This window comes from Anguilla anguilla, chromosome 14 (assembly GCF_013347855.1).
Source record: "Anguilla anguilla isolate fAngAng1 chromosome 14, fAngAng1.pri, whole genome shotgun sequence".
Taxonomy (NCBI): domain Eukaryota; kingdom Metazoa; phylum Chordata; class Actinopteri; order Anguilliformes; family Anguillidae; genus Anguilla; species Anguilla anguilla.
The window spans coordinates 30,612,512-30,633,054 of NC_049214.1; the positions used below are offsets into that span (position 1 = coordinate 30,612,512).

Sequence of the window (20,543 nt, forward strand, 5' to 3'; positions counted from 1 at the left end):
CAGTGAGGCATAATGTTCATGATTTATATGTGATTAGAGATCGTCATAATAAATGCTTTATAAATTATTCTACATAATTTGTTAAAGTTATAAAATAAATGGAAAGGAATGTAAACACTGGACAGACTGTTAAGAAAATGTGCTGCATTTATGAATGTTTGAATCATATACAGAGAGGTGGTGGAAGCATTTTATGGGGAGAAAAATATTAAATAATCCATGATTTACAGATTTTAATTTCTCATTTCCATATGTTTTACAAAGCGTCTGGCTCAAGTTTTCTGAGAAAATGCACATATCATGTACTTGCCAAAGCAGCATAGTTTTGTACATTGCACAAGGTGTAGGTTAAGGGAGTCAGATGCCTAGTCCCAGAGGTACAAGAAACACCTTTTTACAGAACCAACAGGATCCGCTTACATCCCGCTCATTTCCTGTGATCCTTTTTCCACCACTCTTCTAAAATGTGTAGGTTTTGAAATAAAGGTTACACAGCAACCCAAGGCCCACACACACACACACACACAGACATCCTCCACCCCTTGATGGATGTTGCGAGAACTAAGCAGAAGCAGCAGGTGGTGACCAATCAGAGCTCTGATCCTGGCGTGTGTGCTAGGACCTTCGCACTAGTACCCAATGTGGGACACGCTTCTATATGAAGCTATCGGGTTTGTCGCGAGCCTTAATGTTATGCTTGACCGATGGGGGCAGAGGACGCATTTTGGAGGTCTGTGACCCTTGCTGCAGAGCTGACGTAGCCACAGTTGGAGAACGAGGTCGGCACACAGGATTACGCCATAGCATCTAGGTCCAAGCTGCAGGGGGGAGGCCAGAATCCAATCTTACAACCCAAACTAGGGCTGGGGTGCTATAGCTCACTAATGCAGTAACGGTCATCGCCACCGTGTGGTGTAATGCCTTTCAGCTAGGTTCAGTTCAGCTTTATTTAAAGGCAAACTTACTTCAAGTCATTGAAATTAAGCAACGAGAAGATGTAGCTACTGGTTTTCAGAAGTACATCACAAAAACACACCGCTATTAAATTGGATTCTTTCCCTTTTCCCCGTAGAAACTCAAGTAATCACATTGCTCGAGTGCTACAAATTCAGCTGAAATGTAGATCAAGTCTGTAAAGGGACACAGAAAAAACGGACTTTATTTTTCATTTATACATGAAATAAACAGTCAAAGTTTCTTTTTGGGAATGTAAAAATCCTTCAGCAACATGACTCTTAGTTAATGAGTTATCCGCCCTCACTCTTTGCTGGCCCCTCCCCTTCTGCCAGGAAGGCCTCCACCTAGCTGCATCAGTATTATCTCTCAGTATCAGGGAATGTCTATGATCACAGATAGGGGTCTGAATTAATTTAGCTGTAAGGTGGAGATGAATAAATTTAAAAACTCTGTGGCTCCCCAAGACCAGGGTGCCTGGGTGCCTCCTCTTCACAGAAAGGAGTGCTATGCAGAGTCATATTTGATTTATTTATGGACTAACTAGTGCCATTAGTTGATTGGATTGATGATGTGTTTTTTACCAAAGAAACTAAGAAAAAATCATCATTGTCTTTTCAATCATTGCCTTTTCTTCGTAAGTGGCAACACTCACCCCTGGAAAAAACACAATGAAATTTCAAACATAGGTTAAATCAAATTTTATCAAAATGTATTTCAGTCAGGACAACTCACGTATTTAAATAAAATATGATAATGGACGTGTAAGTACATTTTTTGGTTTAACGCTGAATGTATCTGCTTCAGGTCTAACAGGCAGTACGACACATCTCCCCTTCTAAACAGGAGTAATGCCAGAAACCTTGGCAGGAGCCAGAATCAGGAGGGGGAGCCCTCATCCTCCTCTGGCTGGCTCACGGTGGCTCAGTTAAAGCAGATAATTGAGGTAAATCAGTAGGCCAGAGGCAGCGTATGTCCCTGTCTGTGTTGTCCTGACTTTAGCCCCATTAATACGAGCATAAGACAGCTGTATGTAGAACACATCAGAGAAGGTATGAATACAGCGATGCTCAGAGATAAGCCGCTTTTCCCCCGCGTGCTACCGGCTCAACTCGATTCGACTCTACTCGCGTTTGGTACCAGGTACTTCGTTTTCCACTGCAGATAGTACCCCCGTTAATGTAGCTGGTCGTCATAGCGACGCCGCACGAAACTGCCGTTTCTGACCGATCAGTGGTGCAGAGTGTTTTCACGTCACCTTCTGGGATCGCCTCAGCTCGCTTGGAACCTCGACGGAGGTGATACCAAAAAAAGTACCAGGTACCAGGTACTATCCACAACTTCTGCCCGATGGAAAGCCAAAAAAGTAGAGTAGAGTAGAGTCGAGTCGAGTCGAGTCGGTACCATGCGGTGGAAAAGCGACTGTAGAGTGCTGTGGCTGCTGTCATAAGAAGACTCCTTTCCTGAGTATGGTGAGCACAGCCATATATATTTTAGGTTTTCTAGGGGAGTTTAGCATGTAGATGGATGGGTACAGAGGTCAAAAACTGATGGGCAGTGCTGTTGTAAGTCTGGAGAAAGGTGGGGGTGTATGTGTGCGTGTGTGTGTGGTGGGGGGGGGGGGGGGGTAATATCATTAGTATCATGTAGGATTATGTATAACTTCCTTTGCTTCAATTGCTTCGATGGTGGTGTGGCATATTGTTAGGCCAAAATCACTGGTGACTCCCCAGCAGTCATTTTACACCGCTGACAGAATTGTCTATAATTACTGGGATTCTATTTTTATCAAAACTGATGAAACCTGAAAATAAAGTATGAATAGTCAATTACTAGAAAGCACAGAATAGAGAGTCAAAATAACTAACTGATTTTTCTCGCTGTCGTTGAAATTGTTTATCATTCTCCCACCTAATTTTGGAATTAACTTTACATTATAGGTTAAGGTATGAACTACTCCAGCTGGTTGTGACACTAATGACCTGACAATAGCTCTGCTCTTTGCCTAAAGCTTTATGCAATCACTTACGTAAATTTCTCTGGATAAAAGTATGAGCCCACTCCCTGAATGCAATGTCCTGTAAAAGTAATGTAAGGTAACATTTTAAGTGTACCCACTGTTGAATGTCTGTGGCCCTGCTGAGCATGTAAACTGAAAACTAGGGAGGTGCAAATGAGTTATGCTCCAAAAATGCGTGGGGCTACAATTAGTTGCCAATCACTGACTTGTTTGCACCAATCGAAGATTTTGTTTTTCATGACAAAACCACTATGATTGGTTCAGATGAGTGTGTTACTGGTACCATATGGTAGCTCCGTAATTACCACACACATGTTGCCAGTGACAGGATGAAGGAACCGGTTCTGTAGGCTATATGTTTACATAGACTGTAGGCATGTTATTTTATCATGTTGAAGCTCTTTGCATTTCGTGCCTCTGGCATAACTGGTTGAGCAAAACAAGCAAATGTGTGTTGACAGTGGGAGAATATCAAAAGTAAGCATTGCTGTAATTGGCAACGATTGGCCTACTTAATTGACGCTGCTAAAATTTTTGGGCTCAAGGGACCAATGTGGGACAGTATGTTGTCATGCCTACATTTTGCGCATGCTTAAAACATGCTGATCCTGTTAAAATCAAACTATATTCATCATGTAATTTTTAAAAACCAAATTTGACTGTTCTAGAACTCCCACTGGTTTCAGTTACCAGTAGTGTGTGTGACATCGGCAACAGAATGTTCAGGTAAGAACATTCTAATCATATATTTGTCAGCTTACATCTTAAATGGTTAATGGTACCCTTGATACACAAAGTCCTGTATGAAACATTGCATTTATAGAGCACTTTTGCAGATGCTCGAAGTGCTTTACAGTGATTGGGGAAAACCCACCTCCAATATGTGGCACCCACCCGGGTGATGCACGGCAGCCATTTTGCACCAGAACGCTCACCACACATCAGCTGAGGTGGAGAGACAGTTTTAGCCAGGTATACCAGGGGATGATTAGGTGGCAGGTTGAGAGAACCCAAGTGTCCTGGCCAGAGTTGCAATACTCCTAGCAATGAGTGACATCATTTTTAATGACCACAGTGAGTCAGGACCTCGGTTTAACATTGCATCCAAAAGATGGCATCTCCTAAACCAGTGACACTGTCACAGCAGTGGGGGATTTTTATACCAGAGGGATGATCACCCCCTGCTGGCCCACAAATGCCATTTCCAGCAGCAATTTCGTTTTCCCCGCTGGTCTCCCATCCAAGTACTAACCAAGCCCACTCTTGCTTAACTTCTGCCATTCAGCAGGAGCAGGGCACGTAGTCCCATGGCTGCCACCATGTAGAACTGTCCATTCTCGAAAACTTGAGCCTTTTAATTTCACTCCTGTACAGTGTGATAGTGAGATTAACATTCACAACAATATGGACAAGTGAGATGTAATATGCCATATACTGTACTGTATTGACAGAAATTCACTATCAAGTAACATTTAAGCCCTCTGTGGTGTTATCTGAAATGTACCTGGGGCCCCCTCTAGTGCCAATACTGGGAACTTCTGTTGACAATCTTGTAAAAACACTGTTATAGACTTACCATTCTGATTCATACCAGTAAAAATTAAACATTGCACCAGTTAAAAGCATTGTACATGCTCTGTTCATAGTATGTTAAAATCTTTATTTTCTCTGAAAATATTAGAATCTGACATATTTAAAAAGAGGTGAGTCACAGGACACGTAACTGTTCAGTAAGTGTGTCCCAGGTTTAGAAAGCCTGGGATCTAAAGCTCAAAACAGAAAAAAAAATGAATCAATAGACTTTCATTATTTTCAGATTTTATGGGGCAGGATTTTGTTGTCATTGATGTTGTACAATATCTTCACACTCAATAAACTGTAAAAACATTCATGTAGTGTATATAAAAGAGGGAACCACCAAAATAAAAGACAGGTTAGATCACACATTTTTCCCCAAACATACACATGTAAATATATGCATATGCATGGATTTCACATACGTATACATAGACATTTATATATAAAATACATCTTTAAAAGTGATGGTTATTTGCTGAGTATATGGTCGTTATTGGGGTTTGTTGTTTTTTTTTTTGTTCTTGCACTATGCAGACAAGATTCATGAAATTAACAACATAATAAAGAGAAAGAATGTCACCTGCAACAGTCTTTCACAGAAAGACCGTTAGGAGGCAACCAATGTAATGCATTGTAGTCCTGATTCTGACCAATAAGAACGCAGAAGGAATAGATGCCCCTGATTCTGAGCAATAAGAATTGAGACGGAATAGATGCCCTTCTCTCTCGACGGAAGAGATAAGGGGAGGGGTGGGTAACAACAGTGACAAAGAAAAAAAAACAACATACTCTTCATACAGATCATAAGCTCAGGGTGAATGTATGTGTGCGAGTGTGTGTGCGTGTACATGTGAGTGTGTGCGTGTGTGTGTGTGTGTGTGGGGGGGGGGGGGGTATAAATAAATAAGGTTTCTTTAATATCAAATCACACGTAGGGCTGAATCGAACGTAGACTGGGACTGAAGTAAAGTTCTCTGCCACTCTGAGAAACAGGCACGCCATCAGTGTCCTCACTTCGCTGGGCTTCTGTCTGTCCCGCTCCGTCCCACATCCTCCACCATGTCCCCGTCTGCCGTGTCCCCGTCTGCTGTGTCCAGACTCAGGAGGGGGTCCCGGCCTGCTTCCGAATCGAGTGCCTCACAAGGTCGCGTAGTCACCCCCCCCCCTCCCACCACCCCCCCGTCCCTGTTCTCCTTCCCTCCAGTGTAACCGCACATCCCTCTCTCTCTCTTCTGCTTTTAACAGTCTATCCCCAGACAGAGAGAGATGGGAGGAGCCAAAACAAAGCGGTCTGTCAGTCATCTGGATGGCCCATATCGGAGCCTCGCCTCCACAAACATAAAGAACTTTCTTAGGAGGGGTGGAAGATGGTTTAACTGGGATTTTGTTTGATTTATCCTCCTGATGCTGGTATAAACAGACAGACGGACAGGCAGTCAGACAAACAACACGCACGGACAGGCGAACACACGGAGTCCTCCGCACAGACAGGGGGAGCACTCCAAAAGAACACAACACTCCCAGGACGATCCTTCCTGCTAATCAAACACCAGAGTGGTGACACTCTATTAAAAATAAATACAAAGAGTCATGAAAAGAGTACAAGGAGCTCATCTAAAGGTGAGGCACAGAGAGAGAGGGAGGGAGAGAAAGAGAGAGAGAAAGCGTGAGAGAGAGTGTGAGTGACAGAGAGAGAGAGCGAGAGAGAGAGCGAGAGTGGGGAACAGTAGAGCCGAAGGGTGAAAGGTGAAAAGGTAAAAATGGCAGACAGAGGGAGAGAGAGAAGAACTACCTCAGACTACCAGATTCGAAGGGAATGAGGGGACTGAGGAGACCACCTGGAAGGAGAGAGAGAGAGAGGTTGGGAAGGATGACAGGATGTACTCTGACCCTGCTCCTCACTTTCTTGGTGGGAGGAAAGGAAATGAAGGGAAGGGGGGATGGTTTCTCTCTTCCGCTGGTAATGGATGAGAGAGGGAGGAGTGGAGCGACACGCGGAGGGAGGAGAGAAGGGTGGGGGAGGACGCGTTCCGGCACGCTAGCTCCACAGCCCCGCGTAGTTGCCGTGGAGACCGGAGCACAGGGGCCCCCCCGCTACGAAAAGCTTGGTGCCGGAGGAGTCGTAGCAATGCGTGTACACCGCGTTGGGGAAGGAGCTGATGTCCGAGAAGTAGCTCCTCCAGGTTTCATCGTGGTTCTGAGAGAGAGAGTGAGAGAGAGAGAGAGAGAGAGAGAGAGCGAAGGGGGGAGAGAGGGAGAGAGAGAGACAGAGGGGGACAGTGAGAGAGAGAGGGGGAAAGAGAAAACAAAGTTCTAGATATATATATATATATATATCTCATTACCCCCAATAACACACCCACGCACACACTTACATTCTCACAAACACTCACACTCACACTCACACTCACACTCACACTCACACTCACACTCACACTCACACTCACACTCACACTCACACTCTCACACACACACACACACACACACACACACGGCGCTCACCAGCCAGCCTTTCCCCGTGGTGAGCTTGAGGATGCCCTCTCCTGGCCGCTGGCGGTAGGTGCAGGTGGGGCTGGACGGGTCCTCCAGGAAGCGCTGGGCTCGGATGTCGTAGAAGAGCAGGGAGCCCTGCCCCGTGCCCACCGTCACCATGTGCTCGTAGAAACTCACCGACCGGATACCTGCACACACGCATACACACACACACACACACAGCACGCAAACACACACACACACAGAGCGCGCGCACACACAACACACACACGCGCACACACAGCGCGCACACACAGCACACACACACGCACACACAGACACCGCACGCGCACACACGCACACACAGCACACACACACATTCAATGCTAAAATCAGTCTCTCAGTGCTGCTACCTCAGTCTGAATCTGTGTCTGTGTGCATGCATGCGTGTGTGCGTGTGTGCGTGCGTGCACATGCGTGCTGTGTGTGTGTGTGTGTGTGTGAGTGCGTGTGCGTGAGTGTGCGTGCGTGTTGTGTGTGCATGTGTGTGTTGAGTGTGCGTGTTGTGTGTATGTGTGTGTGCACGTGCGTGCGCACGCGTGTTGTGTGTGCGTGCGTGCATGCTCTGTGTGTGCGTGCTGTGCGTGTTTGGTGTGCGTGCGCACGCGAGCGCAGCCTCCTCACCGCTCCCTCTCTCCCGCGAGCTGACGGATTTGATGGAGTGGGGGGGCTGCCGGGGGTCCAGGAAGGACACGTGCGCCTGGGAGCCCACGGCGTAGACGGACCACTCGCGCCCGTACGCCAGGCACACGTTCTCCTTGCAGTGCTGCAGCTTAGTGGACAGCAGCTGGGGGAGAGGTGGGGCTTAGTCACATCAAGTATCACAGCAACAGACAGTCTGTTGTGCTATATAGCACTAGAAACTCCTCCTAACACACCGTCACTAACAGTTATTCTCTCTTGGTCGGCTCCACTGAATACCTGTCCATTTTACAGCCAGGAATGAAATGCAGTTCATTACCAAATTTGACCCCGCGTTATGGCAAACGTGGGTCCACATTGACCCTTGCCCTGACCCTTGCCTACACTGCTGCCAACAGGACAGCCCCCACTACTTGCAGGACATGACTCGATTCTATGTGCTTGCTCGACCACTTCGCTCTGCGGCAGCAGGGCGCCTTGTAACCCCTCCCACAGGGATCACAGAGCTTCTCCACCCTAGCTCCCCAGTGGTGGAACGAACTCCCCGTCCCTCTCCGAACCTCCCCCTCACTACCCATCTTCCGCCCTGGCCTGAGGCCTCATCTCTTCAGACTACACCTAGACTAACCACCACCACGCTGTATATTTCACTCTAAATCTACCCCCCCCCCTTTTTTTCATGACACTTGTTACATGTTGCCCCATCCCAGCACTTCTTGTATTTGTCCTAATACTGTAGCTTATTCTTCTGCCTAGTTGGCTTTGCAGAGGTTAGGTCTGAATAGTGTTCACTGTGTGAACTAAACTGTGTTCTTGGCTAGAAATAGCTGTACAAAATAAGTATTGTACCTTACTGAACCTGTGTTTAGCAGTTGTCTATGACCATGAAATGCACTTTTTGTACGTCCCTTTGGATAAAAGCGTCTGCCAAATAAATGTAATGTAATGTAATGGTTGTTCTACGGTTGATCGTGCCTCAGAATACGGCAAACTCACCTTGCACAGGTTGTGCTCAGCCTTCCACAGGTGGAAATAGCCATCTAGGGACACCGCGCCCAGTTCCTGGAAAAGAGAGAGTGAGAGAGACATAGAGAGGGAGAGAGAGACAAAAAAAATAGAAATAGAGTGGACTTGGTAAAAATCAGAACTTCGTTGTCCACCAGTGATGACAATTACTAAAACCTTAGAAAAGGCCTCAGTCCACATCAGTTTACAATGACTAATTTCACATTAGACATCATTTAGATCTTTTTCTGCTCTGAAAGCAAAGTTGTTAAAATTAATAAGCTTCTTAAGAGGCTGCAGAAAGCAGCTTCTAAAAGCTGCAGAAAGTAAGCGTTAGAATGGCCCTAACAGGGTCCATGGTGCACACCCAATCAGGAAGACGGTGGGGTGGAGCTACCTTGTGTCCGTCGTTGAAGGCCAGCGCCCGGACTTTGCAGTTGTAGGGGTTGGTGTACTCTTTGGGAATGTCCTTCAGGGCGCGGTGGGAGATGTGGGAGTAACTGGGGACCCCCTCGGCGTCCTGTCTCCTCTCAGTCCGGTTTAGCACCTCCTCGGAAACCTCCCACAGCCCCATGGAGCCGTCCCGGGACCCTAAGGGGCGGGGTGGGAGTGGATTTTAATTCATCTCTGGGTGGTGACATAATTTGCCTCCAACCCTGTCGAATGGTAGAATAACAACTATTCTCTTTGCTCCTCTGGATTTGAGGTTATCATTTCTGAATGCAGACATCTTACCTGCCACCTGTCATTGGACAATACAAGCTTCAGTTTTCAGGTGATTTACCTGTTATTAAATTATCAACGTAGTTCCGACAGACCTAAGAATGGTCTACACCAGCACTGAAAATAGACAATTTCTTTGTAAAGCCTCATTGTAAAGCAGCAATACCCCCCCCCCCCCCAGGACTGAATTAACAGGCTTTAGTTCCCTTCACCCTCTGCTAAAAGAACAGATCCTCAGAGAACACATCAGAGTTGTGTGCTAACAGTGTAGCAGCGCTAACAAGCTCACCGGATACAGCCATGGTGTCACTAATCCAGGCGATGGAGAAGATCCAGTCATTGTGTCCATCCTAAGGAAGGGCAGCAGCGGGAGAAGGGTTAGCACAAAAAGCTCTTATTCACAACCCTGGCAGGTAAACCTCATTTCCATCATTAGATAAACTCCAACAACCCTTCTAGATGTCACATCAGCAAGTTTTAAATGTTCCAAGTGTCCCTTCAATTCTCTATCGGGCTGTGACCTGTATCAGGTATTCATTCCATCGTTCCTTTCTGTCCATCTCCGCACCCCCGCAGATCCACAGAAGCAGAGGGAGAGAGAGAGACAAAGAAAGAGACGGAGAGAGAGGGAGAGACAGAAACAGAGAAAGGGAGCAAGTGAAGCAATGCGAGAGGGACAGAGAGAGAGAGGGAGAGAGAAACAGAGAGAGGGAGAGAGAGCGAAGCAGAGAGAGAAACACACAGAGACAGAGAGAGAGAGAGAGAGAGAGAGAGAAACACTCACGTCCCCCAGGCAGACGGGGTCCAGTGTGGGTAGCCGGTACACGGCCAGGCTGTTGGGGTTGTCTCCGCCGGTGGCCAATAGGGAGCCAGAGGGGTTGAGCTCGATGGCATGGATTCCACAGCTCTGCTGGTCCAACCCAGCCCCTGCCCCTGGCCCCGCCCCTGACCCCACCCCAAGCCCCACCCCCGGGACACTAGCGAGGGACCCCGCAGGCCCATTCCCCAGGACTCCCCCGCCTCCTCCTGCACCTCCTCCTCCGGCCTGCGCCTCCCTGTCCTTCAGCATGGGGATGCGCGTGATCTGCCCCGTCAGAACATCCACCACAAACAACTGGGAGAGAGAGGAGAGACAGTCAATCTCACACACACACACACGCACGCACCCTCGCTCACCGTGTTGCACTTGGTCCCGCACACACACACACACACACACACACCCTCACCGTGTTGCACTTGGTCCCGCACACACACACACACACACACACCCTCACCGTGTTGCACTTGGTCCCGCACACACACACACACACACACACACACACACCCTCACCGTGTTGCACTTGGTCCCGCACACACACACACACACACACACACACACACACCCTCACCGTGTTGCACTTGGTTCCGCACACCACCTGCCGGTGGTTGAGCCACTGGGAGGCGAAGACCTTGTTGAGGCGGCCCAGGCTGTACTGGCGCTCGCGCAGGATGCCCGGCAGCCGCCCGGCCGCGAAGCCCCTCAGGCTGCGCTGGAGCCGCCACTCGTGCTGCTGCTGCGGACGGAACTCCCGCCCCCGCAGAGCGCACACCAGAGACCGCCGCCAGCGCCACGAGCAGGAGGAGGAGGAGGACGAGGAGGACGAGGACACACGGGCACGCTTGCAGGGAGACTGGCACCAGCCCACCTGAGAGAGAGAGAGAGAGAGTGAGAGTGAGAGAGTGCACGAGGGGGGGAGAGAGAACAAGAGAGAGAGGGGGAAAGGGAGAGAGAGAGTGAGGGGGAGAGAGGCAGAGAGAGAGAGAGAGACCGAGAGTGAGGGGGAGAGAGGGGGAAAGGGAGAGAGAGAGTGAGGGGGAGAGAGGCAGAGAGAGAGAGAGAGAGAGTGTGTGAGGGGGAGAGAGGGAGACCGAGAGTGAGGGGGAGAGAGGCAGAGAGAGAGAGAGAGAGAGAGAGAGTGTGAGGGGGAGAGAGGGAGACCGAGAGAGAGGGGGGGAGAAAGAGAGAGAGATACCGGGGGCGGGGGGGGGGGGGGCGAGAGAGAGAGAGGACAAATAAATTCTTATTAAATACAGAATTTTTAATACAGAAAAGGGCACTACATTTTATTGAGTATTAGTGCAAACAACTCTGCAATATGAAGCTCTGAAAACCAGAGGTAAGCTCAGGAGAGTGTGCGCTCAGTCATCTGATTGTGAAGCTCTCTGAACTATAACACCAACCAGATTCAGATCAGCACTGCCAACCACAGCATGAAACAAATCATAACCATTCATTTGGAGCACTGGAAGACAAGGATCTCAGAAAATAAATAAACTTAACTGCCATCGGGCCCTAAACAGAGAACACACAAACACACACAGACAGAGCATCTCTCTTCCATCGGAGATACAAAGCAGAGACAGATACTGAACTACACAGGCTTACTGACCACAGCTTAGCAACCAAGAATGTGGACATAAAAGGTCATGGTGACCCAAAGATGAATAATTATGTGGTCACTGTAGGAGAGGAGAGGTGGAGACAGACGCACTTCCTCTGACACTGTGAGAAATACACTGAACTAAGAAAAGTGTATTTCAGTAAATAGTACATTTATGTAAGATTTTTTATTTTTTTTAAGTTATAATAATCTTCATCCATTCACTGAAACCTTCATTGTCATTGCCTTTCTATTTAAAATAACTTGCATATAATGCTTGGACATAGATTTTTGGCATTAAAATGGGTCATTTTACCCAAAACAAACCATTTCCAATTTGAGTAGTAACACTGCCATTAACATGAAGCAGCCAGCCAAGTGAAGGGTTCTTCATCAGACTTCTGAGATAAGCACATTCAAGTGCGTTTTCTATTCCAAAGACGAGAGACGGTGGGCTCTTAATGCAACGTGTGTGGGATGCACGTTTTAAAATGTCCTCTGGACATGAGCCTCGGTAACATAACACACATTGAAGCATAGTATGTTTCAGCCATTCACGGCCTTAGTAACATAGCACACAAGGCACACTGCAAACCAATCGAACAAGATCACACACTTGGTTTACAGACACAGGTTTTGCCACTCTTATCGGAATCTGGGACTTTCATAAGAGATCTTCTGGTTCAGTAACTGCGTCACAAGGAGCAAATCCGTCAGCAAAAACATGGCGTCAGCAAGCGGCAGCTCAGAAATGATATTCAGCCATATGACTGTGGTATTCAGCTCTATGACTGGTATTCAGCACTATGACTGGTATTCAGCACTATGACTGGTATTCAGCTCTATGACTGGTATTCAGCTCTATGACTGTGGTATTCAGCTCTATGACTGCTATTCAGCTCTATGACTGTGGTATTCAGCTCTATGACTGGTATTCAGCTCTATGACTGTGGTACAGTAGTACTGTTCTCTGCCATACTGAGCTCAGCCAGTGTAAGATAAATTTTGGGCAATGGGTAGATTGTGGAATTTTGAAGACTCTCGAGCTCCTGAAATGGACCAGAAATGTATTTACCCTGCATGACTGGCCACTGTGTCTGTTTCAATACAGACACAATAAACAGCAGATGAAATCTATTCATAAGATTCAGTGGGTAGCACTGTTGCCTCACAGCAAGAAGGACCTACGATTGAATGACCTGACCCTGACCAACAATTAGGCTAAATGCTGGATGGACAGCAACACACAGCCATCCTTCAGATTAAATATAGTACTATCTGTCACACATTTTTAACCAGAACTTCTGTTTTTTTTTTATTTATTTTTTTTAAGAAAATCCTTTTCACCACATAACTCTGTAAAACAAAACGTCAACTACATCTAAATGTCCTTTTCTGTTGCAAGTGTACCAAGACACACTATTGTTTCATTAATAGTACAGCAATTGTGAAAATATGTCATTTGTACACAAATGTAACCAGTGCTAAATACAGTTTATGTAACTTTATATTAGCTTTGCCAATATCAGTGAATCCATGTTGCAATATTAGGTGACATTTTGGATAACAAAGGGTGTTTCTGATACCTCACATGGCCAATTTGTCATTATGATATCATTAACACAATCTACTGAGAGGGACAAGAACACACAAATTATTTTTGTTATCCAAGTTTTTACCAAATGTTACAACAGACATAGGCTATAGCTGATATGGGCTACAGAAATGATGGAAAAATACACGTGAACATCAGGTTTTGGCTTTTTGGACACATCCAATTTTTAACAGATCCATGCTAACATACAGTACATTTCCAAATACAAGACATTCCAAAAGATGTTCTGTGGAGAATGTGGTGATAGGTTCATAGCTGCCACAGTGGAGAACAGGTTCAGACAAACAGCAGTTGTGTCATTCGTTACATGCAGTTAGCGGACCCATGCCCAGAGCTCTACTGTAGTCGGTAATATCACAATAGAAACACAGGCCGTGTGTCTATAATGGGCTGAGGGAATATGCTGGCTCAGCAGATTCTTTTAATACGCCTGCTCTGCGACACGTCGGCGTTTAAGAGGCGCGTGACGTTTGGGACTCTGGGGGGGGGGGGGGGGGGGGGGTTTGGGAGAACATCACGCCAGCAGAGTCCAGCTGGGGGGGGGGTTTCCAAACGGGGCCGTCGCTGGGACACACCAACTCATCATCCGCCAAATAAAGGAGGTCTGTGTCGCCGGGGGGGGGGGGGGGGGGGGGGTGGAGGGGTGGGGACAAATGACCTGACTGACAAGAGGCCCGATGGCAGGAGAACAGCGCAGCTGCGCTAAGCTGTGCAGTCAGCTCCAGAACACAGGAATGAGCAGTCACTCCGTGTTCAGTACAACGGCCTGCGCAGTGGCTGCACATCCTGAACACCAGTCTGCGCAATGGCTGCACATCCTGAACACCAGTCTGCGCAGTCACTCAGCATCCTGAACACCAGTCTGCCTGGTCACTCAGCATCCTGAACACCAGTCTGCGCAGTCACTCGGCATCCTGAACACCAGTCTGCGCAGTCACTCGGCATCCTGAACACCAGTCTGCGCAGTCACTCGGCATCCTGAACACCAGTCTGCGCAGTCACTCGGCATCCTGAACACCAGTCTGCGCAGTCACTCGGCATCCTGAACACCAGTCTGCGCAGTCACTCAGCATCCGGAACACCAGTCTGCGCAGTCACTCAGCATCCTGAACACCAGTCTGTGCAGTTACTCAGCATCCTGAACACCAGTCTGTGCAGTCACTCAGTTAGTGTTCAGTACAATGAACTTATGGACGGTGCCGTGTGGGGGGGGGGGGGGTCTTATGGCCGCTGTCAGGTGGGGGTGGGGGGCAGACTCCACTGCCTTTCTGCCTGCTGCTATTTTTAGATTCACTCAAGAAACACGTGACACGTGAGCAGATGCATGCTGTGGTTTTACCTCACATGTGTAGCTAACTACCCCGTCAAAGCCCCCCCCCCCAGATTTAATTTGGCGGATGGTAAACTCAATTACACTCACTTTCCAATTTCATACCTGCGAATAGAAATTTAGCCCCAACTGCCCAATTAACTGAGTAACTCTGCAATATGCCAGTGGGGTAATATCACAAGAGCTGCATGCAAAGACCATGTGAAAGTAACTGACTGTGACTATGCAGTCACAATGGTCATGTTTGCCATCAAAGATATGCTGTAGCACAAGTGATATCGGTCTTTCATTTCAGATAAAGCTAATGCAAGGGTAACACTCTCACACAAGGAGTGGAATCATTGGCTATGTACATTTCATGTCTTTCCCATACTGTTCTAAAGGTTTACAACATGGGATCTTTAAACACCTGCCTGTTTTGTTTTTTGCTCGTTTGTTTTCTTCTTTCGCTCCGCGACGATGTGCACGCAGAACTTCGCCAACAAACACTCCAAGAGAGCACCGGTGCGTGCGACACTCAAGCAAACATTCGAAAGAGCTGCCAGTCATCCGTCACTGGCTCCGCCCCCTGCTCACACAGCACGACGACTCTCACAAGTCACAGCGGTGCCAGTTCTCGGCCAAGAAGCTGTGGTGCTACTCAGTCACATGGTGCTACACAAAAGCTCTCCTCCACCTGTGCGCACAAACAGTGATGCCATTTTCGAAACCCCGACACTCTCTCTCTTCCGCACGCCCTCCTTTGTGTGTACACCACCTGATATGGGGCATTTTCATCACTCAGCGAGTTCCTTTCCTGATTTGTAATGCCGTCTATGGTGCCAATGCCAGCATTACCCCCTTCCGAAGCAGTTTGGGACAATGAACATAATTACATGAGGTACAAGCAAAATTCCATTGAGGAGACCAGTCGGGAACTGAAATGAGAGGGCCAATTTCAAATGCGACATTTCTGCATGCGGTGCATTGCATTATGGTCCTTATCAAAATGGCGCCAGCAAAATTACGTGCAACAGCAGATGCTGAAAAACCACAAGCAGCAACGAGTCGAGTGCAAGAGAAGATCCCTCACGATATAGCAGCTATGGAGCAGTTAGTCCCAGCCAAGGAGTTGAGAGGACAGGCAGAACCACTCTGTTCAGACCGGTCTGAACTATTTAAACATTACATTACAGGCATTTAGCGGACGCTCTTATCCAGAGCGTCTTACACAACTTTTTTTTGTTTACATTACATCCATTTCTACAGCTAGGTAGATACTGAGGCAATGCAGGTTAAGTATCTTGGCTCAAGGGTACAACAGAATTGAACCGGAGACCTTTAGGTTACAAGACTAGCTCCTTACCCATTCTACTACACTGCCGCCTCTCGTTCTAAAGAAATAAGAGGCACTGGTACTCTACAGAGATGCGTGTATGACAATTATACAGATAAAATGTTCACAAGCTCTCTGATTGGTCAAGCCAAGGCCATGTGGTTTGCTGGTTTTACACTGTATGTGTCATACAAACGCTGGAAGATGGCCTGCTCCATTCATGCCATACAATTCCCTATGCTGAGTCAGCTTTGAAGCACATATGGTGCCAGCAGCCCGTTAGCACTAAGGGAAGTTCCTTTAGTGGGGCACAGTTGTTAGAAAGGCAGCTTTCACAGCAGTATGAAAGGATTCACAGATTGTCTTTTTTTTGTGATAAATTTTCAATAACTAGCTTATATCTTGTTCAATCACAGAACAATGAAACCTACTTTATCCTTAACTTTTATTGATACATTTCAGTAGATATTCAATCTTAAGTCTTTCACAACAATTACATTAGATGACGGGCATTTAGCAGACCCTCTTATCCAGAGAGACTTACAAAATTTTCACATAGCATTTACCCTGCATCCACTTATACAGCTGGATATATACTGAAGCAATGCAGGTACAGTACATTGCTCGATGGTACAACGGCAGCGTCCTACCCGGGAATCAAACCTGTAAGTTACAAGGCCAGGTCCTTACCCATTATACTACACTGCCGCTCAATTCTGTGTATTAAACAGTCGTGATTTTCAAACTATTATTACGGATTTTCAAACGCGTCACATCCTGTAAATAGAGAGAAAAGAAATGCTTGCTTATATGTGCCATCTTGTGAGGATGGAATGGAGAACGGCTCAATTTCATCTCAGCTCTGGCTGGTTCACACATAGCCGCAGTGAAGACATACATGCAGATGTAAAAACTGTCCCAAAAGGGGACTCGTGCTGTTAAAAACCAACAAGCCCGTGCCAGTGGCTCTGACATTAGGAAAGGCTACAGGCTGAACTCAGATTGCAAAAAAAAAGTTGTTTGTTTTTCCTGACTGCAAACTGTTTAAACAGTGAACACAATTGGTGTCGTGCTAACTATTTATAAGATAGGACAAAACCACTGCACCTTTGCCAGCATGGGGCCGACAGTGCAAGACCTAACCTCAAAGTGGAGAGAGAGCGGACGACCGTTCGTTTGAGTTCAGTGGAGCGGACAGCTCCGCAGAGTCGTGTAATTGCGACTTCATGACATTTCATAAAATTCTGAAGTGGCTGCTAGCACTTATCCGCCCGAGTATTTCTAAAAAGTCCTCAATACGGGCCAAAATAGTATCCGCTGATCAACCATGTTGATCAATTTGATCGGCTAAGGATAGCATGATATCTCGGAGCCCGATGTCTTCCATATTGTCCGCACAACAGCTTGCATATAGATTCAGTGCTGTTCTGGTGCTGTTGCTTTGGTTTGAATCTGTGAGATAACCACGCCCCATTCATTTGAATATAACAGATGGAAATCAATAAATGTGACATGAAATAAATAAATGTGGAATTATGAAATAAAAGTCCCCTGAAATAAATAAAAATAGTCCTTTGAAAAACGTCATTTTAAAATAAAAACCTATTTATTTATTTATTGAACTATACTGACTCATATTTATATTTACATTTATTTATATATTTATTGTCTCATTTATTTCAGGATTTATTTCATAGCCATATTTATTTCATAGGCATATTTATTTATGTATTTACTTAATATTGACTTAAACGGCATTCCACAGGCCTCTTCCAAGTATTTATGGAATTACGCTCTTCCGTCCTCCATCCTCGCCTTCTTGAAAGCAGGTAGGCTACATGTACATTCCACTGCGGACAGCATTTCACATTAGCATTTCAAGTCTTTTTTGACGCCGGCTAATTAATTAAAGAGAGATTACAGCTCGCCGCAACATATGCCGGGATAAAGAGGCGTCATCACCGTCAATGCAAAAAAAAAAAAAAAGCAAAAAAAAAAATCTTTATAACCTTTATACTTACCAGGTGCTACTATGCAGCAGCACGTCTCAACCAGTACATTTCATTCATTAATCTCTTTGTCAGGCCGCCATTGTAAATAAGAATTTGTTCTTAATGACTTTCCTGGTGAAATAAAAAATAAAATAAAAATGTACTGTATTTTAGAAAATACAGTACAAATATGACCAGATCAGGCGCGGATATCTCAATAGGCCTACTTGAGGTCAAGGCAAGTAAAACTTAATTTATTCAACAAACGTGATAAGAAAGACCATGGAATCATACGAGTTAAGTATAATTCTAGGGTTGAAAAATGTACTGTCGCGGAAAATCCGTTCAAGTGTGAAACACCGACAGCAACAAATGTAATTGAAGAAAGGGTGATTTTTGACAACCGAACATTGGACGTGGCAGTAGTATTGGTGACAGGTGCCAGGTTATGGTGGGAAACTCATTGAGAACAGAAATGATTGAGGGATGATTGCCATCGCTTATACATTAGCTGTCACTGTTTGGCAAAATAATCACAATATCAGTTTTTGCCTTCTCAAAAAATGTGACGATATTTCCATCAAAAGGACAAAACGTCCAAATCAGTCATCGCTGCTCGTCACACTGGTGTACCAACGTACCGACTACAGATATCAGACATAATCTGAGAGTAAAATTTAGCCGGGCCTGCCAATCGCCCCAGCAAAAACAGGACATTGCCAACCGAAATAAGACACATGGTGCTAGCTAAATTAACGAACAGCTGTGAATTTGTCTATGCTACCTATGCCATTTATAATCTAGCTACATTGGACATGGCATCTGGTGTCGACCGATGTTACACCTAATGGTAAATTAGCATTAGGTAAGATGGGTGTTTAGCAGTATGCTCACAAGATATTAGCTAAAATAGTAAACTGTGGCCATAGGTCTTAATAACGAGCGTTAGACAAGCGCTTAATTCATGCATTCAAGCGACCAAGCTAGCTGCCGAGCTAGCATGACCGATACCAGCATTATCAGGATAAATGTTAAATTAGCCGTTCTCGCTAGCCAACTACGAAGGCACCCGGTGCAGGCACGCAATTTACAGCTGGTGCTGTTGTGTAATGTATCACGTTAATGTTTAGTGTCATACGTGTGCTGACTAGTTTAAGGACTCCGCAACGTTGCTAAATTAACAAAACTAGGCAGTTAAAAACGGCTAAATTAAATATGTTGATTTACGTTTGAATACACAGTTCGCAATATGCCGAATGGAAACACAGCGGCTGAATTAGTAATTACACAATATCCTGCTACCTAGTCTACATAGCTACATTTCCAGTGAAAGGCTAGCTTGTTAGCCAGCTAGCTAAATGATTATGTTTGCTCAGAAATGTATTAGCTAGCTGTTAGGCAAAGCTACAGCAGCCAGTAAGCTAAAGCAGTAGGGCTCGAACCGGCGGCCGCCTACCTGTTGTTGCTCCTTGGGCTCTCCTGCCTTCCTTTTCCTGCTAACTGTTTTTCTCGCCATAATCCGACACACACAGGTCCCTCACCCACATGGAGGGCAATAGTAACGCTGGGTACTGGATCATATAATGGCACTTTGCTATTTTACTGCCTGTATCGAAGCAGTGTCCCGCAACTAGAAAGGGCGATCGCGGCAGAAGTTGAGTCTTCTCTCCTCCCCTCCCACCTCCGCCACCCAGGCCTCAGCGCTTTAGTTCGCAGGCGTTGAGGGGCGGCTGTCCCAGAAAAGGCAACCCCTCCTACCGGGTGCGCTGATTGCCTCCGTCGTCTAGTATCTCCTTGCAAATTGCATCATCACCTACGTCATCAGGAACCCGTGCGCAGGCGCACTCATCTTGAGCGTACAAAAATAAGAGCGTACCTGTGGCGGTGCCCATAAAAAGAGGCCTGGAGTCGGCTTCTCAGGAGGGGCTTTATTTTCTCCTCGTTATTGGTTATTGTTGGGAAACCTTAGTGTCGGCTTCGCTTATGTTTGCGGGTGCTTGAGAGAAACTGTAACATAATTAATTATGTTGACATGTAAAATGATTGTTTTTTTCAGACATAGTTGTCATTTAATTTGGCCAATAGGTCAGTGTTAACCAACTCTGCTCCTGGAGATCTAGCTTCCTGTAGGTTTTCCTTTGAACCCTAACAAAGCACACCTAATTCAATAGCTAGAGATCTTGTTCAGAAGCTAATTAGTAGAATCAGGTGTGCCAAATGAGGGTTGAAATGAAAACATACACGATGGTGGATCTCCAGGACCGGGGTTGGTAACCCACTGGTGAAGGTTGTAATGCAAGGTTTGAAACGACTGATATCAAGGCATAAATCCATGTGATTTTTGATGACTCGGCTTCCAGCAGTTTTCTGTGCAAAACATACGATCTCTCGTGCTCTCTCTCTCTCTTTTGGGAACTT

The 20,543-nt window shown here is 46.2% G+C and overlaps 1 protein-coding gene and 1 long non-coding RNA gene across 2 annotated transcripts in view; both read right to left on the reverse strand.

Annotated features, from left to right (window-relative positions):
* The window catches only part of LOC118212226, a 43,757-nt gene extending 39,837 nt beyond the window's left edge, over positions 1-3,920 (reverse strand). The window contains exon 1 of the long non-coding RNA XR_004762187.1: positions 3,849-3,920. This is a non-coding gene — a long non-coding RNA (uncharacterized LOC118212226). The remainder of the gene's footprint in view (positions 1-3,848) is intronic.
* Positions 3,921-4,620: 700 nt separating this feature from the next.
* On the reverse strand, positions 4,621-19,939 carry dcaf12 (DDB1 and CUL4 associated factor 12). Its single transcript, XM_035390809.1, has 9 exons — positions 19,582-19,939; positions 10,843-11,139; positions 10,239-10,568; positions 9,744-9,804; positions 9,129-9,322; positions 8,723-8,788; positions 7,709-7,871; positions 7,055-7,233; positions 4,621-6,749 (listed from the first exon to the last, which is right to left on the reverse strand). Exons 1-9 carry the CDS (start codon positions 19,639-19,641, stop codon positions 6,591-6,593), a joined length of 1,509 nt encoding a protein of 502 aa, XP_035246700.1. The 5' UTR covers positions 19,642-19,939; the 3' UTR covers positions 4,621-6,590.
* Between the last annotated feature and the right edge of the window lie 604 nt (positions 19,940-20,543).